Source organism: Perna viridis, chromosome 10 (genome assembly GCF_037379345.1).
Source record: "Perna viridis isolate PV_CMFRI_1.1 ecotype Kerala chromosome 10, ASM3737934v1, whole genome shotgun sequence".
Lineage (NCBI taxonomy): Eukaryota > Metazoa > Mollusca > Bivalvia > Mytilida > Mytilidae > Perna > Perna viridis.
In genome coordinates this window covers 37,304,235-37,325,044 of record NC_142454.1, presented here as the reverse complement: position 1 = coordinate 37,325,044, position 20,810 = coordinate 37,304,235, and the positions used below count along the sequence as shown (strand labels likewise).

Sequence of the window (20,810 nt, the reverse complement as noted above, 5' to 3'; positions counted from 1 at the left end):
AAAATTAAAATTTATTTTTTTTTTTATCGTCTGATCCCTTTTAAAAAAAGACATACGTTTAAACTGAATATGTTTATTCCTATCGGTTTTATGAAAATAGCAATAGCAAAATAGAAAATATATCTTTAACCGTGCATCTGTCAAAAATAAGTGTATAGTCAATGATTTTCATAGTAGGTCTACTATAAAATCTTTACCGTAGTATTGTCAAGAGAACCGCTAGGGTTCAGTTATATACAGGAATGGCACATTTATATATTTCCATATCTCTATAGATGTTGCTATTTTCGGCACTAGTAAATTTCAAGGTGAATTTGATATATTGCAAGTTCTTAGTGAAGATGGAAATTGCATTGAATATAAGCATACTTCCGAAATACCTGAACTGGCGACTTGTAAATAATCAATTCATTAATCATATATTATAGTTACCATATAACGAAAGTTCTACTCAGTTTTAAAATACTTTAAAATTGTTAAAAAGCATAAGTAAAAAAATTCGATTTTTTAAGAGACATATTGAAATTCATTTACACGAACAACTTCAATATTAAACATGTAGACAAAGGGATTTAAAAAAATCTTTTTCGGTGCAATACATTTTTTTATTGAATTAATTTGGTACATAGTATGTTATGTTGTATAGTTTTCATTTTGGGGAATAAGATGGAAGTTGACTCGTGAAAACTCGGGATTTTCCGTTAACTCGATAAATAAATATGGCGAAGGAACCACGAACATTTTCTGCTACGTTTACACAATAAATGCCACATCCCTAGGTAAGATTAAAATCACATATTCAGCATGATAAAAAGTTGATGACTATGCTTTAGTTTGAATGACAGTTCTTTGCCATGGAATCCGGAGAAGAGACGGATCGATCCAGCTGATTCCTGGATACGCGGCCACGACCCTGTTTTGTTCGATTTTTTTTGTTCTCATTAATGTTTTTTTACAGCAGGAAACTGCAGTCACTCGCTTTTTCATCCACTATGGTAGGCTTGGAACTTAAATGCAATCTTTGGCGAATATCGAATGGAGCCTTGGGTTTATGCTCAGACACTTAATTTTCCCTTTGTCATCCAGTACCAGTTTCTTCAAAAATAAATGGTCTTTGATCTGAATGTCATGAAAGTCTGCTGTCAATAGGCTTCATAATTTTCCACGAAACAGATTGTTCAGTTATTTGTTAAATACTAGATGGTGATGAAAGACAAGTATGTGCTTTTAAAATGACCTGCATGTGGTCTTAAGGTCATTGATTGTATTACAGCTGAAACAATATAATATGTACTGGTATATAATAATTGTGATACTACCCCCTTTGTAATAATAGAACCAGTACACTTGTACATGTATGAAGCTGGTGGAATTTCTAACAAATATTTGCTGTAGACATACTGCAATTTATAACTTACAATGTACATTTGTACCCGTATTTTCCGGACTACAGTCGAACCTCGTTAAGTCGAAGTCAAAGGGACCAACAGAAAATTTTCGAGTTGTCCAAGGTTCGAGACATCCGAGGTGATTTGTCATCCGGAAATAAAATCTTTCCAATATTTTTATTGAATCGGGGTTGTTTTTTTTTTGTATTTTGTTTTTTAATTTCATTACCCCGATAATTTTACAAAGAAAACAAACAACTTATCAGTTGACATACTGACTTATATTATTGACATACGCATGCAAGAAGGCAAACATGTTATACAAATATAACATACACATGTATACAGTACTCACAAATAGGGACAAAAACAACAAGCACTATTCATATTACAGTTTTCAATGATTACACAAAATCATACATACAAAATACAGATTCACTCGCGGAACAAACTTAGTCCTGTTGCAAAGTCACTCGTTAGGGTTGTCTGCTTTGCATTGAGTTTTTTCTTCAATTGTTTCCTTGTAAAGTAGTCATTCAGTTTGGCAACTAGTGGAAGAAAGTCTTCTGTGTCGTCTTGCGCCTCAAAGTAGCTCTGGTAGGTTTCTGTCATGTCTGTCATAGAAGCAAGTGTTGGAATAGGATTTTCTGGCACATTCAGTTCATCGTCATCACTGTCTTGCTCTGTGGTAGTTTGTGTGTCGGTGATCTGGTTGATGATGTCGTCATCAGTGAGTGGTTTGGTACATGGGATGTCGCTATCAACATTGGCGTATTCTCTGAAGTTGATTCCTGCGAGTTGTGCAAGAGGAATGTCATCGTCGTCGTCTTCTTCTTCCTGGGTAACGGTTGCCATGCTGTCAGTAGTAAAGCTGCATGTCTGAAACAATTGTTGATAGTATTCAGAGTAACGGACAGCCATGCTCGTAGAAGTCTGAGTGCGTCAAGAGCTTTCAAGTTGAAGTCCACTTTCTTCTCGGCACATGAAATCTGCTTTAACATTACTCTCTTTCTGCAGTGTACTTTCAGGTTCTGAATGATGCCTTGGTCACAGGGTTGTGTTGGGTGGAAGAAATACCAATGGAACATTCTTTATACCTTTCACTTTCGGGTGGGCTGGGCAGTTGTCTATAATCATGGCGATTCGCCATTGCTGTCGTTGAAACTTCTTGTCAAGTTTGGTGATCCATGCAGTAAAGATTTCAGAGGTCATCCATGCTTTCTTATTTGAGTCATAGTCAGTTGGTAATGTTTTCACATTCTTGAAACATCTTGGGTTTGCTGCTTTACCAATGACCAGTAGGGGAACTTTCTTGGATCCGGACATGTTGGTACACACCATCACCGTCAATCTTTCTTTACTGCGTTTTCCACCGCTACAATCAATACCCTTGAACTCTAGGTTTTTTTCTGGTAGTAGCTTAAAGAATAAGCCAGTTTCATCAGCGTTAAAAATATTATCAGGTGAAAACTCTTATCATGATGCTGTGTAATTCTGTAACCCATTCATTCATTGCTTCGCTCTTATCGTCAACAGACTTAGCCTCCCCACATATTTTTTTGAATGTAATGTTGTGTCTTTCTTTGAATCTATTCTGTTTTCCATTGCTACATTTGAAGTCAGGATAATTTAGTCGTTTGGCAAATTCCTCAGGTTTTGGTCTCTTACATTGGTAAACCATTTCAGTAATGCCTTTTCAACGTCTTCATAAGAAGCCATCCTCATACGCTTTCTGTCTGGACCAAAACTTCTTTGCTGGTATACATCATTAATTTTTTCTGCATTTTTTATCCAAGTGGACAAAGTATTGGCTGGAACTCTGAAATTACGGGAAATTTCAGACTTTGTTTTTAAACCTCTCTCTACCTCTATAACTGCTTGGTACTTTTCTTCAATAGACTTTACATTCAGTTTACGTTTAGCTGATCTAGCTATCCCACTGGTTGAGCCAGTTCCTTCACTAGATTGCTCAGCTAACATTGTGAACTGTTTGAATGCAATAATGCAAACCCCCCTTTTATAGAAACAACTAATTATTTGACACGTGAACTGTTGTCAAAAAATAGAAGAGCCTGATTCGTTTTATCTTAATTAATCGTCCATAATCATTGCATTATTGTCATATTTACTTAAAATAATGGGCTTAGTTAATCAGATTCGTTTCTTCATTTTTGTACACAATATACATTCATCAAATACACTAAATAACGCCAGCCATTTAAATATCAACAGGTTAACTATACACGCGCTTCTGATAAACGTTATACAAACACAGATTAACCTTTCACTCTTTCACTGAAGCCAATTAAGGTAATAAAACAATCAGATTTCACACCAATATGTCAACAATTATTTAATTACCGAAGTTCGAGACATCAGGGTTAATTTGCATTATATAGCAATCAGAGGGACTGGGTGAATACCTCGAGTTATCCAGGATTTCGACTTATCAGAGTTTGATACATCAGGGTTTTTAATGCATTATGTAAAGGGAGCTTTTGCCGGGACTGACAGACTACTTCAAGTTATCTGAGGTTTCGAGTTATCCGAGTTCGACACATCGAGGTTCGACTGTATAAGGCGATGTGGAGTATAAGTCAAATAGTCTAATTTTTACCAAAATTGACGAAAAAAACAGATAAGTCGAGGGTCAGATGTGTGCATTTATATCGTATGTGTCAGCGGAGATCTCAGTTGTGCGGTTTGTTTTTAACAGCATACTATTCCAGCGATGTTCATGTAACTAAGTATAAGATTTCTGAATTAAATATCTGTGTATTTGTTAAGTGTACTTTGTCCGTGAGTTCTATTACATTTATTGAATGGCATGTCAGTGGTTCTGAAGCCATAGATCATCAGCAGTACGAAATCGTAAACATGTCTAACGTGGGCAGCCATGTGTGAAATAAGTGGGAAATTCGTTTGATGAATTGGTCATAATTACGAGCGGTAAAGGAGTTTTGTTAACGTATCTTCTAGAGTTCATTTATATATTTTAACGGTTTCAGAGTTTTTATTAACATCATCATTCATTAAGGATATTGGCAATGATTAATAACATTCGAATTCAATCGCCAGTTTGACTCTTTGAGTGACCCTTTCATTGATTGTAGTTTTCCAAAAATTTTGAATTAATGCAATCAGAAGTGAACTAAATAAATCTAATGAAATGCATTGTTGATGAACATTTTTCTTGAAAAATCGTTAGTTAAGTTGAAGTGGATGATAAGTTGAGGTGGACACTTTCATGAAAAAAATATCGACTTACAGTCTGGAAAATACGGTACATGTCCGGTCCCAGTTTTTTCCTTTTCTTGATGTCAATTGTTGTCTTTGTCTTTCAGGTACAAAGATGACTTGCAGTCATGGCATGCAAGAAAATAGATATCAACAAGGCCAGTGTAGAAGACTTTGAGAAACTGAATGGTATCGGTCTACGTAAAGCCAAGGCAATAGTCAAGTATAGAAAGGTATTCAGTATTGAAGTAGTGCAAATTACTTGTGGTCTGTTGCACACATACAGGGCCTAATCTAGAAAGAAATGAACAAAAAATTCTACTGGTTTGTGCTCACTTCTTCCATTTGTCTTTGTCAGGGAGAATTTTTTGTATGATATAGACAAAAATGTCAGTAATGTTTTTTTTTCAAACAGAATTTACTAAAACTTCTTGTCATTTCTAGATTAGGTCCTGTGCATAGTCGTAAATGTCAAATTAATCATTATAAAATGATTTTTGGTAATTGTTGAAATGTCTAGTGAAAGTCAAAACTTATTCAGAATCACATATGAATACTGTTCCTATTACCAACAAGCTTGTATAACTGTTTTTCCAATTTTGTGACTGTACTCTCACAGTCTGTGATTTATATGAAATCTTTATTTAACTTGTTAAGAAGAAAAGTGAATGTTTTTGCCTCTTTGGGCATTCAAGATTGTGATTTGTACTATTGTGCTGACAATTTCTGTTCATAGTCTTGTGGCAGTTTCAACACCATTGACGACCTTAGCAATGTTCCTGGAGTTGGCGAATGTATTGTTGAACAGAGTCGGAACCAGCTGACATGTAGTACACGGAAACGCAAAGCTGTCAGGTACACAGTGTATTTGCAGTTTATTTCAATCAGATGTTATCTTAGTACCGCTTTCTGAAGACCAGTATGGTGTTAAAAATGTGTGTTTTATTTTTCAAGGAAATCTTTCAGAAAATTGTTTTTCCACTGAAAAATAAGCACAGCTCCATGTAAGAGGCTTGCTCAATTCTATATTGTAATATAATATAATGCTATATACAGTTATTGAGGGAATCAAAATTATATGCATGTGTGGCAGTGGCAGATCCAAAAGTTATAAAGAAAAAAGGGGTGGGTTGTGATTTGTGTTTTTGGTACAATCAATCAAACATTTCAATATTTTTAATTGGTGTAAATATGCAGAAACTGTTATTGGTGAAATAAATTCAATGAGCCTCTGATAAAATCCCTAAAATTATCTCTCTTCACTTTTCAGCAAGAAATGTTATGCAATATACTTTCATTTTAGTGTATCATCACATCACTTGCCTAATTGTACATAAACATATATTTAATTTGTTAGACCTACAACATGTGAAAATCTTTGAGCTGTGTGTAATATATAGAATAATTGTTACTTTCGATTTTGATCTCGACAATATCATGTGGAACATCTCAACAACCAGGTAAGTGTGAGTCAACTTTATATTGTCAGGATCAAAATCGAAAGTAACTATTATTCTGTTTATTGGTATTCTCAGCATTGCATTTAGTATTATTTTAATGTACTTCAAAATTTTGGACTTGTGGTGGGACTTCAAACTGTTGGTATGTGTCATATTTTCATTCAAAACTCTTGGTTCTGATGACATCACAAATGCTTCCAGTGTTTCAAATATCTTGTCATATACGAGAGACTGAAAAAGTCTGTCAACAAGATCAAATGAAAAAAGTACATATTATGGATAATTAAGCATATTCATTGGTAATGTGTAATATTCTCTTTTTGTCATACCTTCAGAGCAGTTTCATCATCTTCATGTGGGAGATTCTCCCCCATGTACAGAGTCTCATGTAAGAGATTTTTATGTAAAATCAAAATGTAAGAATTCTATTGTAAAGTCCAATATATTTTTCACAGAAATTATAGTGATTTTTAACAAAAAACCTTCCACAATCTTATATTTTTATGTGGGAGATTCTAAATCTTTCATTGATTTTTTGTGAGTCTCCCCCCTAATGTGGGAGGGTTAACAGGTATGTTTTGGTTAAAAATTTACTGTAACACATACGAAAATATCTGAAGGCATAACTGGACGTATTAATTTTTTGACAATCTGTAATAATACATGTTAGAGATGATGGATTTCATTAATCAGCACATAAGTAATTTTTGTCCTGATGTACATGTATGTATACATTAATTGCTATTTTATTCTCAGGACCCCAAAAGCTAAGGAGAATGTTGAAAGCAAGGGGCACTCCTCTACAAGTGGAACATCTGATGGCAGGGGACATGCGTCCACTTGTGGGCTAGCCTCAGACAGCAAGGCACATGTGTCTTCATGTGTAACACCCACCGATCTCAAAGGCCAGCCATCGACAAGTGGATTGTCTGCCCGCTCCATAAGACATAACCAAAGGTCTTTGTTCAAGTCTGCAGAGGAAAATGTTGATGATATTAGTAGCACAGCTTCCCGGGATCATCACATGTCTGACCTTGATTCTGGAGATGAAATGGATGAGAGTCCGTTTACACCAGGAGGGAGTCCAGCTAAGTCCAGGATACCGGTTCCTGTCAATGGACTCTTTGGAAGTCATGTGGTATGTATACCTGTAAACCTTTGGAACAGTTTATGTGGGTGTTTTATTGTAAACACAAATTTTTGATGCAAATGTGGTATTTTTCACAGAAAAAACAGTGATTTTAATTTAAAACCATATACAAATGTTACATTTTTAGATGGGAGATTCTAAATTTTTCATTGATTTTTGTGGGAGTCTCCCCCAATGTGGGAAGGGTTAACAGGTATGAGTATGTAATATAATGAACACAGTATTAAGTTATTCCAATATGCCGTAAATTTTCTTGGTAATTGAGAGAAAAAAAAGCAAAGTACTGGGAAAAAAATATAAATATTCTATCGATTCTACATAAAATTCATGAAAGTAGTTGGCTATTCAGAAACTAGTGGTTACTTACAATTAAAACAAGTTACAAAGACTGAAGAAATTTGTTTTACAAAATTGAACAGGTTAATATGCGATATTATTAAAGACAAAAGTGATCAAATCACATACATATGTTACTTTTTTTTTCAGATGAAGAGAAAAGGTCATATCGTTAAAGAAGAACCAGATTCCTCACCAGGGAAGAAATTTTGTCGAGATGGAGAGTATCAGAGGTAAAAATAGAATAAAACTTATGAGTAAAATATAGGGAAAATACCAGTTTTAAATGTCTGCGACAGAAATAAGTATGACCAGTTACATAGCAAACTGTTTATCACTTAGTTGTAAGAGGGTTCTATTTTTCACTTAATTTTGTTTTACAGTAAATGGCATTTATGACTTTGTACTAATTTTCATTTCAGCACATTCATCAACTTACAAAAATCTTCTCGTCAGAACCTTATCGCTGCACAACGAATGAGGATTCCCTCAAAAGAACACCCACCTGACAAGTTAGCTGAATGGCTTCAGATATTCCAGGTAATACATATTTTTACATTTTTCGTTGATTAGAGAAATACATTCGACATCTCAGAGATGTGATATTTCAAAAAATTCCAATATTTTTGCTTTTAACACATATAGATTTTACCAATAACATCTCAATTATATTAATGTTTCTGGATGGGGAGACATTGTTTTTGCCCAGTCGGTCCTTCTGTCCGTCTGTACGTTTGTCACACTATTGTAAATACAATTTATAGGAAACTACTGCAACAACTATCATTAAACTTTGATGGTAATTTGGTCATTATATGTATTATATTTATATTACCAAAGACTTTTGTGGGAGTTATACTCTTTTGAACTTTTGACAAAAACTTAATTTTTTTTCTGATTTTGTCGTTTTATTTTTTTTGTATAATGGAAATTTGGACATGAAATAATGAAGTCAATGTAAAGAAAACCAAGGACCCACATAAAATATCACTTGTTCATTAGAAGATGGAAATTCATGAGTCTAACATTGACCAAAAACTGATGTTGAACAGAGTTGCTGTTGTACAGTATATTTAATGGTCACTTTCAATTGTTTATTTTCAGAACTGGGGCAATGCTGAGCGATTGATGGCTCTAGATGAGCTAATCACACACTGTGATCCCACTCAAGTGAGACATATGATGCAAGTGATAGAACCTCAATTCCAACGAGACTTTATCTCATTACTGCCAAAAGAGGTGAAGTATTTTCAGAGAATTACCAGTGTTCTTCACATGAATTTAAAATAACAAGTGGTTCTTTCATATATCAGTTCTTTTGATGTGCTTCATATTTTAGGGACAGTGTCCATAGTGCATTCCATGTTAAACATTAAACTATGTCAAACCTAAACACAGGCAAGTATTGATCACATGAAATTCAGGTGTAAAGCATTATTTAATATTAACTTTAAGTGAACTTATTGTGAAATTCACTGAACATGAACTTCATGTGAAACTTACTTAACATGTAATTTATATGAAACTTACTTAACATGTAATTTATGTGAAACTCACTTAACATAAATCTGAAAATGTCTTGAAACTTTTGTTTGTATTCTTTTATCCAGCTTGCCTTGTATGTGCTGTCTTTTCTGGAACCAAAGTCATTACTTAAAGCGGCTCAAACCTGTCGTTACTGGAGAGTCTTAGCCGAAGACAACCTGTTATGGCGGGAAAAATGTCGAGAGGAGAGTATTGATGAGAATTTGGTGTATGGCAGCAATCGCCTCAGGAGACGTCATACTTCTAGATGTCCCTGGAAATCTCTTTATATGAGGCAGCATCAAATTGAAATGAATTGGAGAATTGGAGAAATTCCTGCTCCTAAGGTAAGAAATAATATAATTTAAAGAGAATCAAAAGAAGTGTGAACTGAAGGGATGTGCATGTATTTCTCTTTGGTTGTTTTATCAACTTCTTGGACTGCCAGGTATTTTGTGACGTCATGTCATGGGTCCATGTGATATGAACTAGTGATATTCAAATTTTCAATGTTGTGGTTGGTTGTATGATTGTGACACATTGTCTATAAATCTGATTTGTCAAAAGCGACTTTGTGACCTTTTGGACACTGTCTTTTAAATATGCATAGCTGTCAATCATAATCATTTTGTCATAACTTTCCCCATAATTGACAGTTATTCAAACTTGAAAGACGGTACATCAAATATCACTCGGGTGTTTGTTGTAATTAAGTAAGACAAATTGAAAAAAAAATTGCTTGAAAACTGCTGGACAGATTTTTTTCAAATTTTGTAGGATTGTTAGTCATTTTTTGTAGTTACATCTTATATATCTTATATATTGTGCTGTCATTTTGATTTGAAAATTTGTTCAGAGTGATGGGATTTTTGCACTTCACCTGTTTTTTTGTAGCAGCAGGTGGCATACGACTAGTTATTTTTATCTTATATTTAAATGTTTCACCATCAATGTGCATATTTCTATGAAGTTTCTTATTACTTTGAGTAGGGACTGCTATCTTACACAGAATGGTTCTATACTTAATTGTGAGAACCTTCAAAAGATTTAGATGTAGGCCTTAATCTATCATCTGCAAAGTGTATTGTGCTTTGGTCATAATAGCACAATTATTGATGAAATGTAAATACCTGTTACATTTCAAGTTGGATACTTTGTACTTATTTTAATCATGTAACATTTTTTTCTATTTATAGTTACTCAAAGGACATGATGATCATGTGATCACATGTTTAGAGTTTTGTGGGAATAGAATTGTCAGTGGATCTGATGATAATACTCTCAAAGTGTGGTCAGCTATTAGTGGAAAGGTATGAAAAATATATAAAAGCAAGATGAAGATTTATTGCACATGCAAGGATTATTGTTTTCAAAGATTTTATTTACAGGCCATGTTTGTATGAAAGACATGCTCATTAGTCATGACTGTTTATATTTAGAATGACAGTAGTTACGAAGTTTAGATAGAAAAAATGTTAAATAGTCTGAGAGGATGAGATGTAATGTTCTTTTCAGTGTTCCCAAACTGATGTTCTGTTACTTGGCAACGTCACAATTGATTTGATGTGATGTTGTCTGACTTTGGAAATTGCTTATATTGTTTTAGTTTTACAGCAGTGACCTAAGGTTGAAACTATCAGGACATTGGAAGAATGATAAGATAGTTATATATTATTAAATAATTTAATTGCACACTTACAATATACATTAAGCATAGAATAAATGAAAAAAATGTAGCTTGAAATTTATGAAGGAAGAAAACAAAAGTTAAGTTATATAATGTGGTTATATTTTAATGTTGAACTGATTACTCTTTCAGTGCTTAAGGACATTGATAGGACACACTGGTGGTGTCTGGTCATCCCAGATGTCCAGTAATGTGGTCATTAGTGGGTCGACAGATCGTACATTAAAGGTGTGGAATGCAGATACAGGCCAGTGCATACATACATTATATGGGCATTCGTCTACAGTTCGCTGTATGCATTTACATAATAATGTGTAAGTATGGAATTTTAGAATAATACTAATTCTGTAATGTTCATATTTTGACAGTTCTGAGCAGATTGCGAAGTTTTGATATCAAAATGTGTTCTGTTGCAGTAATAGTGTGAAGTCCATTAAAACATTTCTATAACAACTGACTTAAATTTTTCACAATTATTGAAATATTTCTGTGTCATTTCCATTAATTGTATTACACCTATCAGCAAACATTTTCAGAGAAAAGTTTAGGGAAACTAAGGAAAAATATCAAACAATGGAGTATTTTGATAGTGTGCTCCATTAGTCAATCTGATTAAAATTTGACCTACTGATTTTTCCTTTCTGCACTGTTTGCAGGTAATCATTCCATTGTACTTTCTGTTAAGGTGACCTTTTCAGAATCCTCAAGTTTTTCCTTTTGAAGAATGCTTTCGAATTACTGAAAGCTGATTAACTTGAGAGGTTGTCAGAACTGGAAGTGGTATGTTGTGCCATTAAATTCTAAATACAGCAGAAGATGAGAACAATGATACATTGTAGGTCAAATTTTGATAACAGGCCTGATTTTTTTCTGCTTTAAAGCAGAATTTTGCTATTTTAAATCTGGAATTTACAGGTTTTTTTTACTGTATGTTAAGTCCAATATTGACTATTTCTCCTTTTGGTTGGCTTTGTAAAACTACATCTGTGATTAGATTGAAAAAAAGAAAGATTGGCTTCAAATGGGTTGTGATTTATGGTGTGTACTGTGTCAATGATAAAAAGTTTTCTAAAACATGCTAAATTTTACTGATATGCTGATCCATTTCAGTGTTGTTAGTGGATCCAGAGATGCTACATTACGGGTTTGGGATATTGACAGTGGTGCTTGTTTACATGTATTAATGGGACATGTTGCTGCTGTACGGTGTGTTCAGTATGATGGGCGACGGGTCGTCAGTGGGGCTTATGATTACATGGTTAAAGTGTGGGATCCAGAAACAGAAACCTGTCTTCATACTCTACAGGGGCACACAAACAGGGTATATTCTTTACAGGTATGGCTTAACTAGTATTTTTCTCAATATACTATTTTATGGAAGACAAATAAGTGTAGAAAAAAATAATTGTGTAAAACTTTTTTATCACCTCTGTTGTTTTTCATAACAGCAAAAAGTAATATCTACAAATGTGTTGACAGAATCCTTGTAATTTCAAAGATGATTTTTTTCCGCTATTTCAAATCTGGATTTTACTGTTACGATTCTTTTTTTACTGTGTATTTACTTTCGATTTTGCCAATTTCCGCTTTGTTTGTAAACCTCGTAAAATCATCCCTGAAATTTACTGCAAAATTAGTATTTTTACAGTATCAACTTTTTTCACAATATTAATATTTTAACAACATTATATCAGAGTTAGAAATAGTAGCCTGCCCTTCTCAACAAAATTTGGGTTCATTGAAGTGTTTGAAACTCATTATTTTGACAATTTAGTCCATGTAATCATCAGCATAATTTAAAATGGATTTCAACAGAAAGATAGATATTTATAAAAAAATGTTTTGATTTTAGGTTTGATGGTTCACTAGTGTAAAATCAGAGGGTTATAGACACACATAAACAGTCTTTGCCATATAAATTCCTGACAACAAGCCCGAGCTCAATAATTTTAATGAATTTATATAGTATCGTTGGCATGCTAGCCAAATTCTGTAAGCCAACCAGCATTTTCACCAGCCATGGCTGTTTGGCTTGTGGTCAATTTTGAAGACAGCATAAAAAAACGGTTGGGATAATGAGAATCTCTATTCTTTATTGAAAATCTCATATGTAATTTGTAATATTTAAATATTATTCATGATTCATTACTAAGTACAAGATTGTTATATTTCCTAATAATTCATTGTTTTGTTGAAAAATGTTTAGTAATGAATTAAATTAATTTCAGTTTGATGGCGTGCACATAGTTAGTGGTTCTTTGGACACATCTATCCGAGTGTGGGACGTAGAGGCTGGTAACTGTTTACATACACTTATTGGACACCAGTCATTGACGAGTGGTTTAGAACTGAAAGACAACATTCTAGTATCAGGTAATGCCGATTCTACAGTCAAAGTTTGGGATATTACAACTGGCCAGTGTCTACAGACTTTGCAAGGTGAGCTTTCAGCTGTTCTATGTTTTTTTGTCAATTTGGTGTGATTTTTTCTTTCTATTTATATTGTTAGAAAGACAATGCTGTTCACATTTAAATTTATGATAAATATTGTGCATCATTTGATATATTTGAATCCATTTTAAAAACTTCCTTTTATTACTTATTGGTTTTTTTTTTACTTTTATGTGTTCTATTAACAAGAATAATATGCAAGATTGGTCCAAATGTTAAATAATTAAATACAAATGTCTCTAAACCTTTTAAGTAGCTGTATTTGTAAGTCCTGCAAAATCTGAAAAACATGATACACCCCAAAAAAGGCTACTTATTTTTATTTTTGAAATTAAGTTGTTTTATAGGTCTATACTATGAAATGTGTAATTATTCATTCAAATCTGCCTGCTCTTAGGAGATAATCAACATTGAAAATCCAGTAGATTCTTTTATAGTTGAATGTCATTTACAGAGTTGTCTTCCGTAATTTTGAAATCTACAGTGCATTCTATATAATTTTTATCTCCTAAGAACATGGGATATATAGAAAACCGTATGTTAATTTCTGTTTACTATGGTACTTAAAACGAAATATCAAAAATAAAAATATGTAGGCTTTTCACTCATGAATCACATTTTGCATGATTCTTAGCAGGAGTGCTACTTAAGATAAAGCCTGTACAAACAATTAAGAACCCATTAAAGATATTTTTTTACATAATGAAATATTGAACTGGTTAAATATATTAAAAAAAAAAAACAAGGATTTGACACTAACAGTAGTCCAGTAGTCCTATGCCACTTTAATTTTGGAGAGGACTACTTGAAAAATGTTCATGGTAGTCCAATGGGCTATTTAAATTTTGCCTTATTTTTTATAAGATCTTAGATCAGTACCTTCATTACTGTCTGCAGACTATCTGTTTTGCCTTAAAAGTAGTTGACCACCAAACAGGGAAGGGTGTGTCAAACCCAGAAAAACCTAATATTTTTTCTTTGTTATAATTTTCAGGACCGAACAAACATTCTAGTGCTGTAACGTGTCTACAGTTCAACAAAAAATTTGTCATCACATCATCTGATGATGGGACGGTGAAAATCTGGGACTTAAAATCTGGAGAGTTTCTGCGAAATCTGGTTGCACTAGACAGTGGAGGAAGTGGCGGTGTTGTGTGGCGTGTCCGGTGTAGTAACACTAAACTTGTTTGTGCCGTAGGTAGTAGGAACGGGACGGAGGAAACTAAACTCCATGTTCTCGACTTTGATGTTGATGAGAAGAAATCTCTATACTGATTCAGAATACGAATTAATTAGAAGTAGAAATGTTCTGGTTGATATAGACTCAGGCCAGAAAGAGAGATCTTTTTATTGACCTTGGTGCATAGCTCAATTGTCATTGTTAGAATCCTGGTTGTTGTATAAGCCTTACCTTTTCAAAAGGTGATGTCAATTTCAGCGAGGTTAAAGGTTAACAGATGCCAGTTTTATTCAGAATCATCTTGGTGCTTGACTTTCAGTGGAATGGATCGATGTTGAACATCATAGAAGAAAAGAAATAATGTAGAAATCAGCTGTTGGTGTATTTTTGTGGTTTCATTTAAATGAGACCATATACCAGGCTTTTTAATAGCTTTTTAAAAGCATTATGGCTGTTTGTAATTTATTTTTCCTTAATAAGGGATGGAACTAAGTTGGTAATATTGGTTGGATGTTTCTTAGAAAATTCACATCAATAGACTTTGGTACCAATATCGGTCAGTTATTATGTTTTGAAGTAAATGATATTAGTTATTTTTAACCTACATGTAATACTTTCCAGATTAATAGGGCATTTTATTTATAAATTCGATAAATGTGTATGTACATTTATGACTATTTAATTTCTTTCCAGTACAAATTCATCATGGAATGTATGTTTTCCTTGAATGAATATTGAACTACAGGCACACCTAAGAAGCATGCAAATAAAAAAAAGGTGATAAGTCACAAATTTGTTGTCTACATTATGTACAGCCTTGCAGGAAGTCAGATTTATGATGACAATACCAAAAAGAGCTGTATTGTAAATATGGGTTGGAAAAGTAATGAAATTAGTCAAAACAGTTTGGTTGAGTTCAGTTGAAAAATGTTTTCCATAGTTCTGTTGAAAAATATTTCTTATCTTTTATTTTTTCACAACAGATTCTCATATAACCAGACAGTTTCTTTCTCCACTTTCTTTTCCTCTTTTCTGCCATTTCAAATCTGAATTTTACCGATACAATTCTTTTTTATTTTACTGTATATTTACTGCAGATTATGCCAATTTCCGCATTGTTTGTTGACCTCGTAAAATCATCCCTGTTATATCATTTCTCAAATCACTATTAAGATGTATTTACACTGTTGAGGAAGTTGACAGTATTATGGACTTGCTATACTCTGCATGACACATAGGTGAATCTGTACTTCAACCTAGTTCTACTGTTAATGTCGGGTGCACTTTGTCACATCCCTCTTTTCTCTTTAAAAGTTATGATTAAATTTAATCTCTGTATGATTACATTCTTAACTGAATAGTCAAGTTAACATGTATCTTATCATTTGGAGAAACAATGTTGATTCATGCAACAACAAAAAGACTGTTCTTTTATTTTGTAAAATGTGTTGTTGATTGGTGAAAAAGGAAAATTTCCCAGTTGTGTAGTTATATGTTTTATTTATGTGTACAAGAAAAAGATCTTTGAAGTGTGGTGGATTATAGTCCAAGAAAGTTAACGGATCATTTAGAGGACTTAAGTGTAAGTGTTTGTAAGAATCAGGCAACATGGGAAAAATCAGAAACATGCTTGACAAAAACCCACCGATCTGACAATGTGATATCACTCAAGGATACCTTCTCTATTTGAAAAGACCCTTATTTAATCTTTGCATTACTGGCTTTTTCTCAGAAATTTTTCAATAGAATGTTAGAAAAATTAGGTTTTTGACAGTTATCTGCTCATGAAATGTTCATTTTCATTGCATTTCAAAGAAATTGTTATCCAATGATCTAGCATGATATGGAAAATCTTGTTTGTTTTCCTTGATTCTGGTGGTGAAAATAGTTGAATTAAACTATAAAATGGTGGGTTTTTTCATACCATGTTTCACCCACTGCCTGATTCTTACTGGTACTGATATTTCTATGGGAACATTTTGTACTCCTGGAAATTTTCTGAGGATCAGCAAGTCCTGGAGAATCTGTCCTCAAAATCAGTTTGTCCTCTACTTATTTGGTCAGATTAATTTTTTTTTCTCAAATTATCAGCAGTTGGCATATGTTAGCATGTTGTAATTGAACCCAGTATTTACTCAGTCATCAATTGTTTTGTTTGCTATGCCTAATTACCATTACAAAGGTTGCAATTGTTTCATTTCTATCAATATAACTTTATATTTTTCAAGTACATTCTTAAATCTTGTAAGTGCTGTAAATGTGTGTGTAGTGAGGTCTGATAATATTTCCTTTTATGTGTAAACTTCAGTGTGTTGGTGGCCGTGTTTACTGTTATTAGGTATGTTTGTGTGGATGATCTTACTTGAAGTGCAAGTTTTTTTTTTCTTTGAGCTGAAGAATGTATTTTTTATTAGTGTCAACTCTCTGAAGAGAGGACTTTATTACTGTTATTGTGTACTTCTATTATATTTATTATTACTTAAATATTTGATGACAACTTCATTATATGGATAAGATCATCTAAAGTAATTCCTTGGTTTTCAGGCCCTTCCATGTCTGTTTTAGGGAGGCATAATTGATTATTTAAATCGCAATATCAGTTAAAAAAATTCTTCTTTCATTTTTTTTTTCTGCCTGTAAATAATTAAAAAATCACCCTTGTCACTTCTTAAACAACTTGACAGTAAATAGAAATGTCTCATAATCTCATTTGTATGCAGAAAACTTGGAATGATTAAATTTAAATGCTGCAGCCTATTTATGGTTGATTATAAGAATGATAGAAAGACAAACTTCTAAATTTGTAACATGTTGTCATTTACATGTATTTAAGACCGGTATGAAAATATTTTTGTTTGTGCATGTAAAGCACATGGAAACATGTTTTGGGAAGTTACATGAAGACTACATGTATACTTTTTAAAAATAGAAGTCTTATTGAAAACATGTTAACTAATGTACAATATTATGTTGTTTTTCATGAATTAATTTATTAGTTCTAAAAATAGGTTTTTCTTTGTGGTCGTAAACATAAACAAAACATGTTTTTCAAACATATGAAAAATTAATGTTGTATTTTTTTCCTGTGTAGTATTTTAAAAGATGATTTCAACATGAAAACTCACATAATCAGAATTAAAATACTGACAAATGGTATACCTTCAAGAACTGGATAGAATTGTCACATTAGAAATGAAAAATAGAAATCTATTACTCACTTGTTTTTAAGATTTCACCGTAAGAGACTTATACTTTGATGCAATATTTCTTCTTGTGTTCACTTCTCTGTTTTTAACTTTTTAAGGAGGTAGACCTAGGGTAAGGGACACAACTATTATAAATCATTTTAATGTTTGTGTGAAGCATTTTACATCAATTTCATCTAAGCATCAAAGTAACTTTGATTTAGTTCATTTTATTTCCAATGAAAGCTTGATATGCTATGATAAAATTGAATATTATTAAAACATATCACTGATTTCAAGAGTTATGTCCCTCACCCCAGGTCTACCTCCTTTAATTAAATACATGATGAAGCATAAATTTCATTAGTATGTGAAAATTAGAAGTATCATTATCTTTATAAATGTTCTGTTTTCAATTCTACTGCAAAGTTATGGACTTTAAGAAACTTACTTGGCTTTAAAGAGAACAATTATTTGACTGTGCTTAAAACAACAAAAAGTTACTGTACTGAACTTTCATTAGCTTTCAGGTCAAAACAAGAGCTGAGCTCTCAGACTGCTAAAAATACAGCACTCTTCAATTATAGATTTATGAACTATCGGTAATAAAATAAAGAATTACAACAGATATATGTACAATTATTGGTGCTTACATGTACTTGTGTCACAGTCACAGTTGCCCTTCTGTCGATATATCTGTTGCAGTTTAATATCTTTACTGCTTGTTATTTACAGTAAGTTTTGTAAACAACTTGTATTATACATGTTTTAAAATGCTAAAAGACTTGTTAAGCCAAAAAAAATACACATCTGTTTCCTGTTACCAAGGCAAAAAAAAATTCCAGGTTGGTCAGGTATCAGGAAGCATTTATTTTTTTGGCCTTATATATGATCTAAAGTCATTATTGTGCAATAGGCTTACTAAGTAATACAATGCAACCTGTCTAAACCAAACCAAGAATTATCTGAAAATCTGACAAAACCAGACACTTTAGATAGTCCCTTTATATCAATTTAAATATGAAAATTGATATGATGAATATATCTTAAGAGACAGCAACCCCACTGGGATGAAAAAATGTCAGCTCAAGGCCTCTCAAGATGAATTATGAACATTGGTTAACCCAACACCTGTCTCAACCAAATACATTTTTAAGTCTAAAAGAGGGTTTGGTTTAGACAGGTTTCGCTGTAATATTTGTTGCAAAAGAAGTTTACAGTCTGTCATGCTTTGCCTGACAAAAAGTAACAGTAATTGCCAAGTTGTTACCACATTATTCTAAAATCATATGGATGACTTTTTTTGTTCATCTCAAAAAACTCTTGAACTACATGCATTTGAATTTTTTGTCTACTGCTAAAACTCCATTTTTTGTTTTTTGCTTTTTTTTTTTTTATAATTTAAATTATAAACATTTTTTTTTCTCCTTAGCGTTTTCTTCATATCTAAATTATGTGGAGCAGAAGTTTCAATGAACAGATTCTTTAGTCAATGATGCCAGCTCACAATTAGTTATATGTTAAGTATGTTTTGTTTGATGGAAATTAGAAATTGTCTTAACATAGAACTGAAAAAATATTTTGTGATTTATTTTTTAAATGGTGTAAGCCATGTTTTGTCACATTTTGTTTGTTTTGTTGTGTACAGAGATGGATAAATTAATTAAATATAGATATTTACTATTATTTGTTTCTTGATTCTTTATTTTTTCACCATTTGCCCTTATCTTAAACAGTTTTGTAAATCTGGTTCTCTTTCTCATGCCATTCTGCTCCATTTTTATGCCAATGTCATTGACATCAGTTCCTTTTTTGAATGCACTGATGATGTGACATCGTCAAGGCAGTTAGTGTGTTTGTTTGTTGGGGTTTGACGTCCGAGCAGCAATATTTCAGGTATATTCAGACGATGAACATGAAATGGGTGATAAAATGAACATAAAATCATGATGAAATGAAAAAGGGATGGGACACAAGGACAATTGGGTCGATAAATTTTGATTGCCACTGGAAATAGGGAGAGGTGGGTAGAGTCGGGCAATTTAGCCTCCTGTGGCGGAGCCCTATGGTTCCTACTCCGGGAGAATACCACAGTAGGGTTCTTAAACGTGCGAGGAACGTGGCACCTTTCCCAACACGGTGCACCACTATGGTTTGCGGTCAGGTTTTCCGTATTATAGCCTGACAACCCCAACATGTAACACGCCAGGGGTACCCCATTCCACCACCTGGGGCACACATTCCAGTTGCTCTGTGGGCAGAGCGCCCTTGCCCCTTGCTAGGGTTCTAAGCACTATTTAGTCGCCTTTTATGACAAGCTTAGTGCTGCTGCAGGCCTATTCTTTTAACACCCGGACCTGCACGGGGCTCAAGGCAGTTAGAGAAAAAGTGCAGGAATGGAGATGGTTCTAAGCTTATGTGTTGTGATGTTTTGTATCGTTTTCTAACTGATGCATTGTGGATGTTTTTATGAACAATCATAGTAAAAGTGTGTATTTTTTTACACATGCTGGTTTGATTTAACTTTCGACTGCTCGACCCAAGAACCTATTTTCATCACTAATGGTATAGTTTCCCCTTTGTATTGCAAAATTGTTTTCTTTGTTCGGTATAGGTAATAAGGATAGTGTATCAATAAATTCTTTAGTTAAACATTTTAGTTACAGTAAACTTCGATAGAAACATGTATTTATGAAGACATGAATTCTGACATTCTATTTATGACATTGTCTCTCTTGCATTTATTCAACTGGACTTTTCTTCAGTATCACTATATTTATATATGATGATATTCAGGGTTTTAGCTAGGATTTTGAGGGCTTTAATCGCTTTTGAGTAGAGCACGAACAACATATTACAGGCAGCAGAATTTTGTAAATGGTCAGTAGTATCATAAACTAAAGACATAAACACTCTTAATATATTCATTTTTTTTAAGTTTACAGATACAGGCATAACAATAAATACAATAAATGTTACCACAAAATAACTGTTATTTCCTATAAGAAAATGTGTGTTACTTAATAAAATAAAATAGTTACTATTAGAAAAATAGTAAAATAGAAATTTTTTTTACATCATGACAAAGCTTTGATGCATTCAGTCTAAAAATAGCTACTATTTGACATAAGCTACTATTATGGTATGATCTGACACTCAACTAATAAGAGAAAATCCTCCTGTCCTTTGCCAAACACCACACCTCAAAAGCC

The 20,810-nt window shown here is 33.1% G+C and overlaps 1 protein-coding gene across 1 annotated transcript; it reads left to right on the top strand.

Annotated features, from left to right (window-relative positions):
- Positions 1-699: 699 nt before the first annotated feature.
- Positions 700-19,284, top strand: LOC148605655 (F-box/WD repeat-containing protein 7-like). The gene is made up of 13 exons (XM_088548356.1): positions 700-779; positions 4,733-4,858; positions 5,362-5,480; positions 6,842-7,223; positions 7,722-7,804; positions 7,994-8,111; positions 8,676-8,810; positions 9,182-9,442; positions 10,292-10,405; positions 10,915-11,096; positions 11,893-12,118; positions 13,011-13,221; positions 14,228-19,284. Exons 2-13 carry the CDS (start codon positions 4,754-4,756, stop codon positions 14,506-14,508), a joined length of 2,217 nt encoding a protein of 738 aa, XP_088404482.1. The 5' UTR covers positions 700-779; positions 4,733-4,753; the 3' UTR covers positions 14,509-19,284.
- Positions 19,285-20,810: the final 1,526 nt, after the last annotated feature.